Source organism: Dermacentor silvarum, chromosome 7 (assembly GCF_013339745.2).
Source record: "Dermacentor silvarum isolate Dsil-2018 chromosome 7, BIME_Dsil_1.4, whole genome shotgun sequence".
NCBI classification, from domain to species: domain Eukaryota; kingdom Metazoa; phylum Arthropoda; class Arachnida; order Ixodida; family Ixodidae; genus Dermacentor; species Dermacentor silvarum.
Window position 1 is genome coordinate 166,766,249 of NC_051160.1, and position 18,679 is coordinate 166,784,927.

The window sequence follows — 18,679 nt, forward strand, 5'->3', positions numbered from 1 at the left end:
GGAGCGAGAGCGTCTCCTGGATCGCGAGCGCCCCCTAGGCTCTTGCGGTGGAGGCTGCTGGAACTGATTCTTGTTCTCGTTGCTATGCGGTGGTGGCGAAGCTCCACCACTGCTCTCTTCCATCTTCTCCTTCTGACGACGTACGGGATCTGGAATATCTCCTTGTACGTTTTGTCCGTCATATGATGGGGTCCCCCGCATAACCCAAACTTTGGCGTACACTGGTGTTAATCGTCCGGGTTCACTGCCCCACCTCCCCGGCAGGTGGACTCTTCGGAAGTCGACAGAACGTCAACACGATGGCAGAGTAGGTTGCCCACAGCATGACCAACGAGGTGACAGTTGTAGGGTAGGCCGTCACACTCGATAGGATGACTTCGGTCCGACGATGACCCAGCGTAAATGGGTACAGGACGTATAGCTCTGGCTAGCAACCCGGCCCTGGGAGGTGGCTTGGTAGGTCGACATGCAGGGCTACACCCAGTATGGGTGAAGGTGAGCCATGGCATCAAAGTACTTCATTACCTACGGCGACAGTAATGTCGTCGTGTCTTTCGACGTGCCTTGGAGCCGGCACGACCTTCTAAGCCACCTTTCACAGAATCAATGCTCAAGGATGTCGACGACTGTGCCCTTGGATTAACGGTGGGTGTTCATGAATTAGCCTCATAATTGCTGCACTCTAAACCAGCTTTTTATTTCTCCTTTGTGTTGATCATGCTTGTGTTGCAGTAGCCGTGCAGGCACGGTTAGCGTTTAGCGAAGGTAATTTCAACGTAGCTTGGTGTTTGTCTTCTCTTGCTCCAGTCTTGCGTTTTAGTGCACAAACAGTAGGTCAAACCTAGGTATTCGTACGATACCTTTTGCATTCGGCACGATGAGCCAGACTTGTCCAGTCGTGCTCTCAGTGCACAAGTGCACTGAAAAGCGTGTATGTGCTTTGTGACGGCTTTACAGGCAGATGTGTAAGTAAATTTCGGGCGTTTTGTACCCATAAAGCGGTGGACAAGTGAATAGCTAACATTAAAATAATTGATAGTGAACGCGGTATTTTGTGCAGATGGTACACTGTGACGAGGGTTGCGCAATGTTGACTTGTGCCTCATGACGGAAAAGCAGGGGGAAAATATGGAAAAAGAAAGGACAATGCACTGTCCTGGATTTGTGCATTGTATAAATTTTGTATAGGGGCGATCAGTAAAAGGCACTATAATTTAAATGTGTTGTGTATTCATTCCTGTCCCGCACTTTTTTATTAGGCCTAATTCCTAATTGGAAGATTCGCTAACCGGCTGAGTAGTTTCATTTTATGTAGCGTATGTTCTGGCAGCTTAAGTTGTTCTGCGGCGCCTGTTAACACTATGCCACAGAAGGACAGCTTTTTTGTTCCTCTGGAACCCTAGGATCTAATAGCGACCATGCCGAGGTGAGAACATCTTTGTTGTCATGAGGCACATTGGAGGTTGCAGTTTTACTTGTAAAACTGTGCAATAGCTTAAACATCGGTTTTCTAAAAGCCAGACACAGTACCAACTCCGCACAAGTTGTGACCAACGAATACCAGTCTGATTGCTTTAGTTGAAATGTGCTCAGAAACTTAGCGCAGCACTCAGGCCAAACTTCCTCATCGTCCCTGAAGCAGTCATTTTAACCTCATGGCACTTTCACGGATCTTTGATGAGGACTTCGACACCTTCGTTGACATAACAGCAGACTCTGTTATTCACAACAAGGCAAGAATTAAAATCAATGAGAAGAGCCAACTAAGGTGAGTGTTGCATCAATGCAGATGTTTGGTATTTAAGTCTTCATTTTAGATTGTGTCAAATAAGCTTTTTATTTCTTTCGGTTAACACATCTAAAATTTAGAAAGGTATCCGAAAGCACTACACAATGTCTTTCCTTTTTCTCCCATCTTATCTTATCTATTTTTCTCCCATCTTATCTCCCATCCTATTGCAGGATAGCAGATGTCCTCGAAAAAGGCCTACCATATTCACCACAACAGGCACGCCCCGGTCATGTGTACATGCTGCAAGCTGTGCCACAGGACATAATAATGAGCATCGAGAGACACAGGGCTGGGCAGCATTTAAAAAACAGGCTGCGGGTGCTACAGTGGTTATGCCACGATTTGTGTCAGCAAACAATCTATGTCAGCACTAATTTTTAGAAACGAGGTTCAACACATCTTGGCTTGTGGCTGTCTTGCTGAGCTATGTTGAAAGGTGCCTGCCATTAAAGCTGTGTTGACTAAATCAGCTCATTGTAAAAGATTTCAGGTGCTAGAAGCAAAAATAATGATTATTGTATTGCTGACGGGCAATCTTCCCCCTGGACATTATTTCCCAAGCTGCTCTGACTTAATATGTAACTACAGTGATTTCAGTATCTGAAGTATCAGTTAGGTATGTAAAGAACTGTATTGCTGCAGCATAAACCAGCTTTGCAGCGTTAAATATCCAGTAGAAGTCTTATGGTATTGCCATCTTTAAACTTAACTATGTAATCTGACTTCAGTCGATTTCTAGTTTGCTCTTTGTTGCTTTTATTTGCGCTGTGCAAATAGTAATTTTTATAATAAAGTACCATAAGCAAATTGAGTATGAAATTCTTTTTGAATAATACTGTTTTCACCATTCTAAAATATTTCTTCTACATGGTTAAAGTAGAACTTTCATATTTTGTTTATTTTGTACTTATTGCTTCATTGCTATGGTAGGTCACATTTGTAAGCAGCTGTTAGCTTGATAAATGAACAGGGGCTGGTTTTCCACCTTGCCCTAATTACTCAGGCTGTTGTTTGGATTTGCCAAAAAGTTTCAAAGTGTAGCAATTCAGTACTGTTAGCCAGTTACTGCCTACCTGTATTTACTTAGTATTACTGATTTAAGATCAATTTTGCATCATGCCACCTAAGTTCTTTGCCTCTCTTTATCTGCCCCGCAGGAGCGTCTGCGTAAGCAGGCGTTTGGTGTGTTGCGACACCACGTACCCGAGCACATGAGGATTGGACACTACCGCGTGTAGCCATGCGCGGCTTAGCCGTGTCCGGAGAAAAGGGGATCCTGGGGGTTGAGCCAATGCTGAGTGCTTGGACCTTGATGGCCCCTCGGTGGAGGCAACACACCTCTTTGGCCTCTGCTTCACCTAGATGGCACCCCTGGGCTGACCCACCCAGGGGAAATCGGCTGGTCGCCTTTTCCTATCCCCCTCTCCGATCTTTTTCTTCTCTATTTTTCTGTCCTCACTGTCCTGTCACCTTTTCTCTTCTGTTACTTCCTCACTTTTCATAGGCGGCTTGGGTTAACCTTGTGTAGGTTCCCTCTCTTGGGTTTATATATAAGGTTATAGCGGCAATGTACGGCTGGCGCCTGCAGCCTTACACGTGAAGTGCTGCAGCGTCCCCTTGTTAGACTCCGTGGTGGGTGGCTGCCATTGCTGCCGAAGCACACCAAATTGTTATAGGAACGCCCGCTTTTCCTCGGCTTCTTGATCGTCTCCCTCAGAAGAGAGGACGCACCGATGAGATTTTGAATTTGTTCACCTGGCCTAAAGACATTTTCCCACGATATCAAGTAGTACATAGTGAAAGAACTGAACGACTAGCGAGAACCATATCCCCATTTGTAGTTGCGAAACCTTGACCAACACGCTAGGCCCTGGCTACAAAGTCACCAAAATGCCAAGCGGGGACCTTCTGCTTGAGCTACGTGATAAGGAGCAACACAACAGACTCGACAAGCATGTTACTTTTGGTGATGTCCCAGTTACAGTTTCACCGCATCGGTCCATGAACACAGTACGGGGGGTAGTATCTGAAGCAGACCTCATCGACCTATCTGAAAACGAGTTGCTGGAAGGATGGAAGGAGCGAAACGTCACGAATGTGCAGCGCATCGCTATGAGACGGGACAACAAAGAAATTCCCACGAAACACCTGATACTTGCCTTTGAATTAAGCGTCTTGCCACAAAGCATTGAAACAGGCTACACAAAGATAGCAGTAAGACCATACATACCAAATCCTAGGCGATGCTACCAATGCCAAGGATTCGGCCATGGCTCGCAGAGCTGCCGTGGTCGACTCACCTGTGCCAAGTGTGGAGTACAAGGCCATGCCTCAGACAATTGCGAGGCCACACCTCACTGTGTCAATTGCGATGGTGACCATCCAGCGTACTCCCAGTCTTGTCCAAGCTGGAAAAAAGGAAAAGAAATTCTAACACTTTAAGTCCGTGAAAACATATCGTTCAGGGAATCACGCAAAAGGTGCTCACCATTCCACACAACCACTTATGCTGGTGCGGCGCGTCAAGGGGCAGCATTGCAGCGGCAATTGCCACCTGCCCAGCGCGCGCGCAGCGAGCTGTCGCTTGTGGCTCCTGCCCCCAGGGTGGAAGGAGCTAAGTCTACTCCACCCAACCAACAAACAGGCCCGGTTACCCTAGGGTTGCCGGCACCACAACAGTCCTCGGTGGCAGCCTGCGCTACGCGTAGCGAACCCGCAGGCCCGCCAGCAGCTCCCACGGTGGGTGCAGTCAAGGCTGCCTCACCCTCACCAGCCCCTGCTAGCGCTGGCAACAGCCGACGCAGCTCAGGCCCAAAGGCAACCCCATAGACCTCCGGGCTGGTGGGCGCAAATGTCTCGTCGTTCGCGGCGAGACTTTCTCGCGAAACTTCTCGCTCGCAAGAGCGCGTGTCCGGCGCCTCACAAGAGGCAATGGACACCACACCCACGCCGACGGCGCACCAAGCGCCTAAGGAGCGGCGAGGCTCCCTCGACCGCTTCAGAAAGGACAAATCTCGAGTTACGGGGCCTGGAAAGGGCTCTGTAATCTAAAGCAATATTTCCTTTTATCGCGATAGCAATTATATGGACACTCAAAAGCAGATTTCTGCCGTCGGCGTCGCCGTCGCCGTCGCCGTGAGGTTCCGTATGACGTCATTTGGAGATGAAATCGTCGCCGCGCGCCGAACGCTGTATGTGCGAGTGAAAGGGCGCGAGGGGCGCGTCTTTCACGGGGAGTGAACGCACGGCGGAGAACAAACGCGCGTTCTGCGCCGTGCTCGCTTAAGGGCTGCAGAAGTAGGCGTCTCTTTTCTCCTTTACAATCACCATATATGTAGAGCAAACGCGCCTTCTTCGGACGCGCGAGAGGCCGTAGGGGAGGGGGAGGGAAGGGAGGCGACGTTTAGCTGCGGCACCAAGTGCCTATTTATATCAGAGGCTCCAGCAACAGTCACCAACGCCGCACGCATTTTGAGCTAACGCGGGCAAAACGCCGATGGCGTCGACAACAGTTCTGCGTGTTGTTGCTACCAAAGCCGCTCACCTTACTTCGTATGACATTGCTGTGTTGCTATCGCATTCATTGCTTCGCCCTTAGGGCGAAACTGTGACATTTTTTCTTAGTACACACAGCACCAATTTACTTTCATTATGGGTACACAAATCATACAATGGAACATCAGAGGCCTTCTTAGGAACCTCAACGATGTCCAAGAACTTCTTTACCAACACAATCCAAAAGTGCTGTGTGTACAGGAAACGCACTTAAAATCGAAACATACAAACTTTCTCCGACAGTATGTTACGTTTCGTAAAGATCGCGATGATGCTCTCGTATCATCAGGTGGTGTTGCCATTGTAATCTTCAAAAGCATAGCATGTCAACGTTTGCAGCTGCAAATGCCCCTTGAAGCAGTGGCAGTTCGACTTGTTCTTCTAAACACTCATCACCTCACTCACTTTACATACCCCCACTTTACCACTTACATAAACATGAATTTCAGTCCTTTATAGACGAATTGCCAGAACCCTATCTTTTGCTTGGCGATTTCAATGCGCACAGCAATCTGTGGGGCGACTCTCGTATCGATGCGCGAGGTCGTCTTGTTGAACAATTTCTTTTCTCCTCTGGCGCGTGTCTGCTGAACAAGAAGGAACCTACATTTTACTGTCTCGCAAACAACCTTTTCATCTATTGATCTTAGCATAGCTTCCCCGTCTCTATTATGTGAACTTAAATGGGAAGTTACCAAAAATCCTTACGGGAGCGATCACTTCCCAATACTACTGCGAACAACCAAAGAAAATGAGTCTTCACCACAAATCCCTCGATGGAAGATTGACACAGCCGATTGGGAGAAATTTCGAACTCTTACTAGTAGTATCTCCTGGGCTAACATGTTTTCGTTAGGAATTGATGCTGCTGTGGAATATTTTACTTCCTTTATAATTGATGCCGCTTCTAAATGCATATCCGAAATAAGTGGTGCGGCATGCAAACGCCGTGTCCCATGGTGGAACGACGAATGTAGGAACGGTCGTAGGAAACAGAACAAAGCGTGGGGGTTGCTACGCGATTCTCCTACTGCGGAGAATCTTATCAATTTTAAGAAGATAAAGTCACAAGGCAGGAGAACGCGCCGACAGGCCAGGAGAGAGAGTTGGCAGAAATTTTTATCAGGTATACACTTGTATACAGGTGAGGCCAAAGTCTGGAACAGGGTTAACAAGGTGAGAGGACGGCAAACATATTCACTTCCTTTGGTAAACACACAGGGCGACAGCTTGGAAGACCAAGCAAACCACCTAGGTGCACATTTTGAAAATGTGTCCAGTTCATTACACTATTCTCCAGAATTTACAAAATACAAAGCAGCAATAGAAAAACAAAAACTAGACCGAAAGAGCACCGGGAACGATCCATGTAACTTACCTTTCTTTTTAGCAGAGCTTCATGCACCACTCGCCGGTTGCAACCAATTTGCCCCAGGCTCTGACCGCATATTATATGAAATGTTGAAGAACCTGCCCTCTTAAACGAAGAAAATCCTTGTCTGTCTGTCTGTCTGTATAACTCTATATGGACCTCCGGCGAGATCCCCTGTGCCTGAAAAGTGGCCATAGTGATCCCTATCCTGAAGCAGGGTGAAGGATCCGTCGTCTGTATCGAGTTATCGGCCCATAGCGCTAACAAGCTGTCTCAGCAGTCTTCGAAAAAATGATGGTGGTGGTGGTGGTTAAACTTTATTTCCAAAAAGGGTCCTGAAGGACACCAGACTGTTCGTCAAGGTGTAGAGGGCACCTCCCACGTCGGGACGGGGAGCCCTAGGCGAAAAAATGATAAACCGTCGCCTATTACATTTCCTAGAATCAAACTGCTTGACCTATACCAGTGCGGTTTTCGCGAGGGTCGATCCACCACTGACCATTTGATACGTATTGAGGCGCAGATACGCGAAGCTTTTGTTCACAAACAGTTCTTCCTGTCTGTATTCTTAGACATGGAAAAGGCCTATGACACCACATGGCGGTTTGGAATACTGAGAGACCTCTGCCACTTTGGTATACGTGGTAATATGTTAAATGTGATTGAGAGTTACCTGCTGAATCGCACATTCCGTGTTCGAGTTGGCAATGTTTTATCACGACCTTTTGTGCAGGAAACTAGTGTACCCCAAGGAGGCGTGTTCAGTTGCACTCTTTATCGTGAACACGCTTCGTGCTTCGTTACCACCAGCTATTTCTTATTCCATCTACGTGGACGATGTACAGATAGGCTTCAAGTCATGTAACCTCGCAGTGTGCGAGAGACAGGTACAGCAGGGGCTGAACAAAGTGTCCAAGTGGGCAGACGAAAACGGGTTCAAAGTAAACCCCCCAAAAAGTTCTTGTTCTTTTCACCAGGAAGGAAGGTCTCGTTGCAGATCCCACTATCGAAATGTATGTACAACAAATACCTATAAACAAAGAACACAAATTCTTAGGCATCATACTAGACTCTAAGCTTACTTTCATTAACGACATAAACCATGTCAAGGCGAAATTCCTGAAAACAATGAACTTACTGAAAACACAAGATATACATATATATCTTGTGTATCTTACCACCACAAGGTAAGAGACACAAGATATATACGTAAAAGAATGCTGTTTTTCATCAATTCTTGGATCACATTTTCATGCATATGCAACATGAAAACTACTGGAATGCGTAATCTGTCAAGCAAATATAAATTTAAGTGTTTGCGGTGCTGTCAGCTGTGTCATGCTGACAGCACTGCTGTACGAGCAGCTGATTTGTCTTGCACCATATATAGTACCAACTCGCCCTAATCCAGAACCCCTAAAGTGTTTCACATGGTGGTTTGCCTGACTTGTCTTGCTGTTGTCCATAGCACAGCATATAGATGCTGACTGCTAGTAAAAGTGCTTAATGCAAAGCTACAAAGTGGTTCACAAGAACACTTTTTCATTTTGGCTGTAACAGCAAGAGAGTAGCATGCACACCCATTGTGCACAGGTTCTCGTATAAAGGTTCTCACAGCAGGAAGCTAAAAATCTTCTACAAAAGTTCATTTTCCTTAAACATATTTAAGCTTAGGCATTAAAAAAACTGTTTCTTTGCTTCCGACTTACTGCTCTAAAAATTGTGTGTCGGTAGCTGCATGTGCTTTCAAGAAATTGCATAATAGCCAACATCAGCTGCTAAGAACAAACGCTAGTATGTAGGAATTGTTTGTGTAGGAGGAATATGTGGTAGTTGAATATGCACCCAGGAATATGCATTGGTCCAACTTAAATAATAATGAATATGTAATAGACAAACCTGGTTATGTCAAATCATGCATTTATTTACCGTCTGCTTACATCATAGTGGCAAATAAATAATGACAATTAGATAACAGTAACTTAGAAAAATAACGTGAACAGCACTGATAACACACTTAAATATATTTTCATTAAACATCAAGGTCTTGTATCGCATATTAAGAAACTCTACTAACAGCTACAACTACAACACAATATATGTTGCCTCCCCATTTAGGTCAGACTTCGAATTTTTTTGCTTTTTTGTCGCGTTCACTTATTTCAATGGCAGAACACAATTTATACTTCTTAATAACAGCACAAATACTATCCTTCACGTTGTAATGTACAAGAACACAGCACAGTATCACTGCTGTTGGATACTATGTCCTACCAAGCATCCAGCTGGTCTTTTTGCATAATCTTGCAGACATGGGAGCAAGTGTTAAGTACTCAACACAGCCCAGGGGGTAGAGTAACAAAGTCATCCAAGCACTGACAGCCAGCCTCCACTTTTGCAGAGAATGGCCAGCAGCACAAGCGATGCACACATGCTTCCCTCGGTAGCTTCACTTGCATCCAGAGACCTCACTGGTTTCCAAGTCAATAATGCGGTAATCTGCAGAGCCATGAATTACATCAAACTATGAAGTGCCATCTGAAAAACTGAAGTAAGCCATGTTTACTGTGAAAACAGGCTACAGAAATGCTTACAAACAACTTAAGCTTCACATAACTGTGAAACAAACAATAGTGACCTTACGCAGGAGAATAATGCAATACATTAAAAGCAAATTTCAGTGAAACCTAACCGTTATAGCCATAAGTTTGGACACAAGAGCAATAAAAGCACAATAAACAATACCCACAACTTCCTTTATTGTGCTAAGCAGTCAAGACGGTATTAATATATTCCTTTAACATAAAGCTTGTTCGCAATGCCACGGCTGCTTGTTAAATTCAGTTCAGTCTTGGAACAGAACAATAATTAACAAATGAGGTGAATGCTCTACCACGGTACCAAAACCACATTTCATTCGTGATGAAAGAAAGTTCCAATGAGTGAGTGATAAATTTGACTCGTTGGTAGAACATATTGGTGAATTGCAGCACAGATATTGACGACAGAAAAGACGAGACACTAGACGTGAGCTAACTTTCAACAAAAAGCTTCATTTTTCGCGACCCAATATATAGCCGCCACTCATCAAATTGCACAAGCGTAATTCACACCCTTAGGAAGGTTAACTCTGTGTCTGATAAGTGTACAAATGCTGACACACACAGAGCGAAGTCGCGCAATCTTTTCAGCCTCAATAATTTACTGTGTTAGTGGATCACTGCTTCTGTTGACAACATTACACTGAGCAAACAATGGTTCACAGGCACAGGAACTGCAACAACATGCCAGCCAACTGTCACACACGTTTTTCTTTACATTGTATGAGTGTTCTCATAGCCGGTCATTGATGCAGCGTCCTGTTTGACCTATGTACTTTTTACCACAAGAAAGAGGGGTACACTAAACATGTTGCTAACACAGGTGACGAACGGATTTTTGTGCTTTATGTTACACTTGTGTGCTGCGCTGCGACATTTTCTTTGATTACAAAACTTTATAAGCGTCTGAGGTGCCGAGAAGACAACTTTAATTTTGGAATGATCTGCAGTTTTCATGATACTGCAGCTTATGAATGTATGGTATGACAGCCACTTTATGTCTGTCAGATGCAGTGACCACATGGTAACCACTCGGCGCATGCGATTTTCAGAGTAGAGGTCATGTGGTGACTGCATCTGACAGACATAAAAACTGGCCGTCATTCATAAGCTCTCACAGGCATCAAGAAAATTGCATATCATTCTAAAGTTGTGTAATCAAAGGCAATGTCACACCACGCCACATATATGTAACAAAAACACCAAATTTCGTTCGTCACCTGTGTTAACAACGTGGTTTATTGTATCCCACTTTCTTGTGGTAAACATTACATAGGTCAAATGGGATGCTGTATCTATGACCGGCTGAGAGCACACTCATACGTCATGAAAAATGTGCGTGACGGTAGGCATGAATGTCATTGCAGTTTGTGTGACTGTGCACCGTCGTTTGCTCAGTGTACTGTTTCCAGCAGAAGCGGTGATCAACTAACACGTGAAATAATTGAGGCTGAAAAGATTTCGCGACTTGGCTCTGTGTATCAGCACACCATCTGTACACTTGTCAGACAAAGAGTTAACTTTCTTCCTAAGGGTGCGAATTGCGCATGTGCAATGTGGTGACTGACGGCTATAAGCGTGGGTCGGCAAAAATAAATGTTTGTGTTAAAAGTTGCCGCATGTCTGTCGTCTTGACTCTTCTGTCGTTGCCTACAATCTGCATTACAATTTCCAGATAAATTTGTACGTGCATTGAAACTACTTGCTTGAATGACTTATAGGGAAATGGGGTAAATAGAGGAGAAAGGGAGAAATCACAAAAATGGTCCATCCATGCCTAATGTATGAAGTCCCAGACGGAGTGTGCTGGTCTGGGCTGGTTGGTACATCATTAGGACGGGAACAAACAGCGCTAGGACGGGACGAAGTGAGTATGACAAACAAGGAATGAAGTGTCGCGTGGGCTATAGTGTCGAAGTAGACTGTAGACGTAGATTGTAGTGTCGACTGTAGTGTCGTGTGGCCTGTTATTATTGGGTATTGGCCTTTTTTTAAGTCCTAATGTGCAGCTTCAGATATGTCTACACAATGTTTTTGTAGCCTGCGGAACTTCCACAATATATGTTTTGTCATCAGTCGTGTGCCTGAGTGGCATGTCGAGCAGGTAAGTGGTGTTGTAGCACTTTCATCTTAGTCCTCAGCTTTGTGAACTTACATGATATAGTTCTGCGGTTCCTCACTATAGCAGTACAAGATGTCATGGCGTAAGCTTTTCTTGAAAAGAGGCCACTTGGCAAGCCTGTACTTTATCAGAGCATAGCTGGGGCGCGCCTTAGCAAAATAAAGAACAGCAAAAGGCAGTTTTATGTCGGCTACCTTCACAACAATACTGTTAAATATTAGAGGAAGAAGACGACGACGGCTACTAGCGCGCTCGGCGCGAGCGGCTCGCTCGTGATCTGGCGCTTCTGGACTGACTCGAACGGCCAGTATGGACGCGTTATTACGGTTCTTCGAGCAATAAACTTCCCCTTCCCGCCCTTCTACTGCGAAGACTCCTTTGTTTTACATTTTTTGGTGCCGAAACCCGGGACTCTGTGATCCAAGCGACCCGACAACGAAAGGACTTCGCTGGCAACGAAGATGGAGCGGATCAAGGGCAAGCGAGCGACCCAACGAGCTTTGCACACGCGTCTCCGAAACGAGGCAAGCCAACTCATGGAATCAAGTCATTTTAGCGCTCCGGCGCTTCGAGTGCTGCATGACAGACTGAAGAACTGCAACGACGAACTAAGGGTGCTCAACGAACAGTTGGAGGGTTACCTCACGGACGAGCAAGCATCCGAAGACTACATCTCGGTCGCGGATAATGAAGACAACACGGCAGCAACCTTGTCCCTTCTCTGTCACCACATCGAACAACTTCAGTCTCAAACAACCGCGGATCGAGGCCTACCGACACCTAACGACGCCTCAGCTTCAGGTACGATCTCGGGACATCGTGCCCTCGGTGATACCTCAACACCAGTTGTAGGTGCTTCTCGACTTCCGAAGCTCGACTTGGTTCACTTCAATGGAACAGTGCAACAGTGGCAGCCCTTCTGGGACATGTTCAAGCATGCCGTCCACGAAAATGCCAGTTTAACGAACATCGACCGCTTTCACTACTTGAAAACCCTTTTGGCTGGACCAGCGGCCAAAGCGATCGAGGGAATTCAAGTGACGGACGCATCATATGCAGATGCCATCGAAATTCTAACCAACCGCTTCGGCAACGTGAGGATCATCGAGCAGAAGTACTTGGAGAATCTTCGAATGCTGAGACCAGTGAGGTTTTCTACTGACGTGACCGCTATGAGGAATCTCCTGGATACCGTACACATTAACGTGAGAGGTCTCAAGGCTCTTGGACGATCGGAGCTTTCATACGCTGCGATGCTCGTCGAGATTCTAACGAAAGCGATCCCCAATGACATCGTGGTGGAACACTACAAGCGACAGAGCTTACTACAAAAGCCCGATGAGATCCAGTCGTCAGAGACGGAGCTGCGCCAGCTATTGGATTTTCTCCGACTGGAGGTCGAAGCTCGTGAAAAAAGTGGTCACCAGGATTCCTGCGTTCGCGACACGCACGATGGAAGGCGTGACAGGAAGACCTGTGCCACGCCTACCGCCTCCGTGTTACACAACGAATCCAGCAAGACGAAAGGTAATTGTTTTTTCTGCCTTTCACCCACCCACGTTACGGAAACGTGCACTTCTACAATAAGCCTGCAGGAGAAGAAGAGCCTTTTGGCCAAGTCGGGCAGATGTTTCAAGTGCACGATATCAGGCCACCGCTCGAAAGATTGCCGACGCAATATCCGTTGCGCTACCTGTAAAGGCAAGCACGCAACAGCTGTTTGTGACCCCAACTACGCTAGCAAGAAGAAACCGAGTGACCGACAAACCCCGAGCTTGCATGCTGCCGCACAAGCACCTACAAGCAATTTATTTGAAAATGACGTATTACTGCAGACGTTCCGAGTATGGGCTCTAAGCGACTGCAATTCTTGCTATATAAGAGGGGTCCTGGACAACGGAAGCCAGAGAACGTTTATCAGAGAAGATATATCCAGAAAACTAAGCCTGCCAACACTGAAGAAGGTAGATGTTGAAGTGAAAGCGTTCGGTGGTTCGCGCGGTGCTCCAAAAGAGCAGCTCAACTTGGTTAAGGTGACTTTGATGAGCCAATTTGACAGCTCCAAACACGAAATCGAGGCTTTGGAGGTTCCCTTTATCTGTGATCACTTGCTTGAACCTCCACAGTCACAGTCATTTGTGCAGAAGCTGGCTAATGAAAAGAAGTTTATTGCTGACTTTGTATCGCTTCCTGGCCTAAAAACAGAAGTCGGCATAAGCTTGCTCATTGGAGCCGATCAAATGTGGAAGCTCGTGCTAAACGATGTTTGGTCGCACGACGAAGTGACAGGACTTGCTGCGATCAACACCAAGCTTGGCTGGACATTTCAAGGGACCTGTACCATGCGACGGTCGCATTTTCAAAGTCCGCGCGCACGTTTGTGTCCTTCGCACGAGTTGCACAGAGACTGACGTGTCTGAAACCTTACAGCACTTCTGGGAGCTAGACAGCATAGGCATTTCTGACCCTTCTACCCACGACGAGCATGGAAATGAAGTGGTCCGGCAATTCACGGAGAACATAGCATTCAAGAACGGGAGGTACGAAGTAGCGCTACCGTGGAAATCCGTCAACACATACCTAGCAGACAACCGAAGGGTTGCGGTTCGACGCCTACACGGTTTATTGCGGCGATTTGGTAGTAACGAGGAGCTTCTTCAGCAGTACGACAAGGCAGTCAGGCAGTATGAACTGGATGATCACGCGGAAAGAGTCAACGGAAAAGACTCGGCAGAGAGATGTTACTACATGCCGCACCATGCTGTTATCAGGGAATCATCCTCGACGACACGGCTGAGGGTGGTCTTCGATGCCTCGTCACACGCGCATGGAGCAGCGTCTCTGAACGAGTTATTAGAAAAAGGACCCAAGATCAACAACAACATGGTTAAAATGCTTGTGAATTTCAGGCTACACAAGATTGGAATCACTGCAGATGTACAAAAGGCGTTTCTTCAAATCGGCATTCAAGAGCCTGATCGCGACGCCTTGCGTTTTTTATGGTTTGACAGCACGCCAATGTCAAGTGAACATGTGCCGAAAATAGTGGAGTATAGGATGACACGAGTGCCATTTGGAACTACAGCAAGTCCATTCCTCTTAACAGCGACGCTCCAGTATCATTTCAAGCACATCAATCCTGCGCTGAGATCATCTGCCATGCAACTTGCCGAGAATTTCTACGTTGACGATCTTGTCACAGGAGTTTCTTCTTCAAAAGAAGCTTTCCGTCTTTATAACGAAGCAAATCTCATCCTCAGCAAAGCGGGCATGAAGCTGCAAAAATGGTCCACCAATGATGATGAGTTAAGAAAGTACATCACTGATAGATTGGACTCTGTCTCAGCAATGGCTCCTACGAAAGTTCTTGGTTTGCTATGGGACACAGCTGCTGACAAGCTTATTCTAAACATGGAATCTCTGTTGCAGATTCTCGAAAAGAAGAACGACACCAAGAGATGTGTCCTTCAGACGACCGCACGGATTTTCGATCCATTAGGGTGGCTATCACCGTTCGTCGTTAGGATGAAAGTCCTCTTTCAGAGATTGTGGGAGCATGGCACTGCGTGGGAAGAAGTTATGCCTGAGCAACTTAGACACGAATGGGAAACTTGGTCCGATGAGCTAAAATGCTATCCGGTGTTTTCACTTCCCAGGTGTGAGCTGAAGTTATTCTTGGACAAGCCTTCAAGCTCCCAGCTTCACGTATTTGCTGATGCCAGTTCTGTTGCTTACGGTGCCGTAGCTTATCTCAGAATGGAAGATCAATGCGGTAACGTTGATGTTCAGCTTCTATTTTCGAAGTGTAGAGTAGCTCCAATCAAACGGATCACGTTACCACGTTTGGAGTTGATAGCAGCGGTTCTGGCTTCTAGAGTCCTAAAGTTCTTGCGGGAGGCTCTAGAGTCGAGGCAATGGAAAATAGAAGAGCACCTGTGGACGGACTCAAGTGTAGCGCTTTGTTGGATACAAAGCACGGCAACCAAGTGGAAGCAATTTGTTTATAACAGAGTTAACGAGATACGTCAAGTAACAGATCCAGACCAGTGGCATCACTGTCCGGGAACACAAAACCCAGCTGATCTGCTGACGCGTGGGCTTTCGCTCACAAACCTTCGAAATAGCCAGCTGTGGTGGAAAGGACCTAACTGGCTTCTACGTGCGGCAAATAGTTGGCCAACGACATCTGACGCTCCAGATTCTGGACCGGAAGACGAACAAGTTTCTTCCGAGTTACAAACAAACGTTCCTGTACTGGTGAGCGTGATAAGAGAACCACTTTTCAGTGCTGAACGATTTAGTTCTTGGTTACGAATGGCAAGAGTGACAGCATGGGTCAAACGCTTCGTGGACAACTGTAGATCGCCAACGTCACACACAGAAGGATCACTTACAGCTACTGAAGTTCAAGAAGCTGAGAACATCTGGTTCAAGCAAATGCAGACAGATACCTATGCCAAAGAGAGAGCCCAACTTGAAGTGGGACAAGACCTCGACAAGACGTCGTCCATAAGAGACCTGCATCCCTTTATTGACGAAAAGGGCGTCATGAGGATTAGAACTCGCCTTCAGAACGCCGAGGTCACATACAACGAAAAGACGCCTGTGCTGCTACCGTCCAACCACCCGGTCACGCAACTCGTCATTTTGCAAGCTCACAAAACTGTGCTCCACGGCGGTGTCGGTGACACATTAAATGAACTTCGCGCCCGGTTCTGGGTGCCCAGAGTGCGACAAGCAGTGAAGAGAGTGCTACGAAAATGTGTGATTTGTGCTCGTTTCCGACTCAAGGCTGCGAGTGCACCGGCAGCCCCTCTTCCCAGTGATCGTGTGTGCAATTCGCGCCCCTTTGAGGTTACGGGAGTTGACTTTGCAGGGCCAGTTTTTGTGAAAGATTGCAATGGTGTTAAAGTGTACATAGTGCTATTCACGTGTGCAGCAGTTAGAGCAATTCACCTTGAGCATGTGGTTGGACTTACTACTAACGCTTTTCTCATGGCTTTCAAAAGATTTTGTGCAAGACGTGGAACACCGCGAATAGTTTACTCAGACAACGCTACTACATTCAAGAAAGCTGCACGTGAGCTAGCTAGCATGCACCAGTTGTTGAGGAAAGAGGAAGTCAGCCAGTATTGCTCTACCCACGGCATAACTTGGAAATTTATTGCAGAGAGAGCTCCTTGGTGGGGTGGGTTTTGGGAGCGGTTAGTTAGGATTGTGAAGATGTGCCTTCGCAAGTCATTGGGAAGGGCGTCGGTTGACCTACAACAACTGAGCACTTTGCTGACTGAAACAGAAGCCGTTGTGAATTCCAGACCCATAACTTTCATTTACTCTTCTCCTAAAGAGCCAGACATTCTAACCCCGTCTCATTTTTTGTTAGGCAGCCGTCTCTTGTCTAATCCTAAAACGTCTGATGAACAGGGAGAAAGAAAGACTGAGCTGCTCAGTTTGTGGGTCCACAGGCAGCTAATAATGGAACAACTGTGGATGCGATGGCTTCGTGAATATCTACTGACACTTCGAAGCGTTCACTTGAGGAAAGCATCAAAAGCTTATAGCATCAGTAAAGGTGACGTTGTGATTATTCACGAAGACAAGGCTCCCAGAATGTTCTGGAAGACTGGGGTAGTAAGTGACTGCATCCGAAGTAAAGATGGCAACGTCCGTGCGTGTAAAGTTAAAATACCCAGTGGCTCACAGATGATCCGACCTGTGCAGAAATTGTACCCTTTAGAACTCGCCACCTCAGGCCCCGGAGTGTGTTAAATATTAGAGGAAGAGGACGACGACGGCTACTAGCGCGCTCGGCGCGAGCGGCTCGCTCGTGATCTGGCGCTTCTGGACTGACTCGAACGGCCAGTATGGACGCGTTATTACGGTTCTTCGAGCAATAAACTTCCCCTTCCCGCCCTTCTACTGCGAAGACTCCTTTGTTTTACAAATACAACAAAAAATGACACATATATATACAGTCAACACTTGGTAACTTGACCTCGGTTAATTTGACTTTTTACTTTCGAATGCACTACAATGTCGAAACAAGAAACCACATATTGCTATGGAACAAAACACTTATTCGAATGCATAAGCATGTCATTTTGGTGAATTCAGCCTCTACAGTGTCCCCTCATGCGAGCAGCGGCTACTAAGGTTTGAAAAACAATAAATTCAAAAAACAGCTCTACTGCTTCCGTAGGTGTGAAGCTCTTTTACATTTCCTTTACTTTACTTTTACTTTTCAAAACTTCCAGAACTCAAATTTTCCTTACAGTTTAACACTGAGGCAGTATTAAACATGTTGGTGCTCGTTGATGCGTGTCGGTTGAGTTGTGCTTCAAGAGCAAGCAGGAAAACATTACAGACCACCTCGGGTAAACAAAAATACCTGCTTTTATTCTGCCACTGTTATTTCAATCATTAGGATAATTCAACCAACTCGGAAATAAAACCTACAGCGTAGGAAACAGTTTCAAAACAAGACAACCAAAATAAAAAGTGATGAATAGAGTGTGTACTAAGCAAAATTAATATGTAACTTGCAGCCAAGCGATAGATGCACGAAAAAATACTTAACATCAGGACATGTTAGGTCGACTTTTATACAGAACACGATAAGGTGCGCATAACAGCTATGAACACAAACAAACAGCAAGTTGCATAAATATTTGACCGATTTATTAAGCTGTGTTGAGTAATGTCGATTAGACACGAATGATACTGAGATGCTACTTCTTGGAACACGTACACTACATACATACCTGACTTGACCATCCAGATTACATGTTGCGCTACGGCAGGCATAGCCAAGAGGTCTGGTGGCTCCTCTGCTATGTGGGCACTGATGTGGGTCACAGCCTCGCCACTATAAAATAAATTCTGTGTTAACTTATAGCAGTGGCACATAGCTTTATAAAGCTGCCAAATTGTCTACACATGCATGGAGCATCTAAAAATAGTCACGAGAACAATGTTTGCATTAGTGCAGGGTGGCAACAGAGCACAAAGTAAAAGTCACTGATGAATGTCTTGATAATGGGGACCCTTTCATCACAGTAAAGCTGTTCATACGCAGCAGCAGCACATAGCAAAGAAATGTTTCTGTACAAAACAATTCATTTTTTCCTGACTAAGTTTAAGTAACTTTCCCCTGTCACGTTTAGTTACGTATAAGGTATGTCAAAACATCTTGTCTTTAAAAGTAAGTTGTACTAGTAGCAAGCTGTGATTGCTTACAT

The 18,679-nt window shown here is 45.9% G+C and overlaps 1 protein-coding gene across 1 annotated transcript; it reads left to right on the forward strand.

The window, feature by feature from the left end:
• Nucleotides 1-11,902: 11,902 nt before the first annotated feature.
• On the forward strand, nucleotides 11,903-14,965 carry LOC125947248 (uncharacterized). Its single transcript, XM_049671663.1, has 2 exons — nucleotides 11,903-12,968; nucleotides 14,871-14,965. The coding sequence occupies exons 1-2, from the start codon at nucleotides 11,903-11,905 to the stop codon at nucleotides 14,963-14,965; spliced, it is 1,161 nt and encodes a 386-aa protein (XP_049527620.1).
• The last annotated feature ends 3,714 nt before the right edge of the window (nucleotides 14,966-18,679 follow it).

What these genes read in the sequence shown, in the direction of transcription:
- LOC125947248 (XM_049671663.1), top strand. Translation starts at nt 11,903, where the DNA reads ATGGAGCGGATCAAGGGCAAGCGAGCGACCCAACGAGCTTTGCACACG. An exon ending in CGAATCCAGCAAGACGAAAG is followed by an intron (nt 12,969 to 14,870) that starts GTAATTGTTTTT and finishes TCTCTGTTGCAG; the next exon opens with ATTCTCGAAAAGAAGAACGA.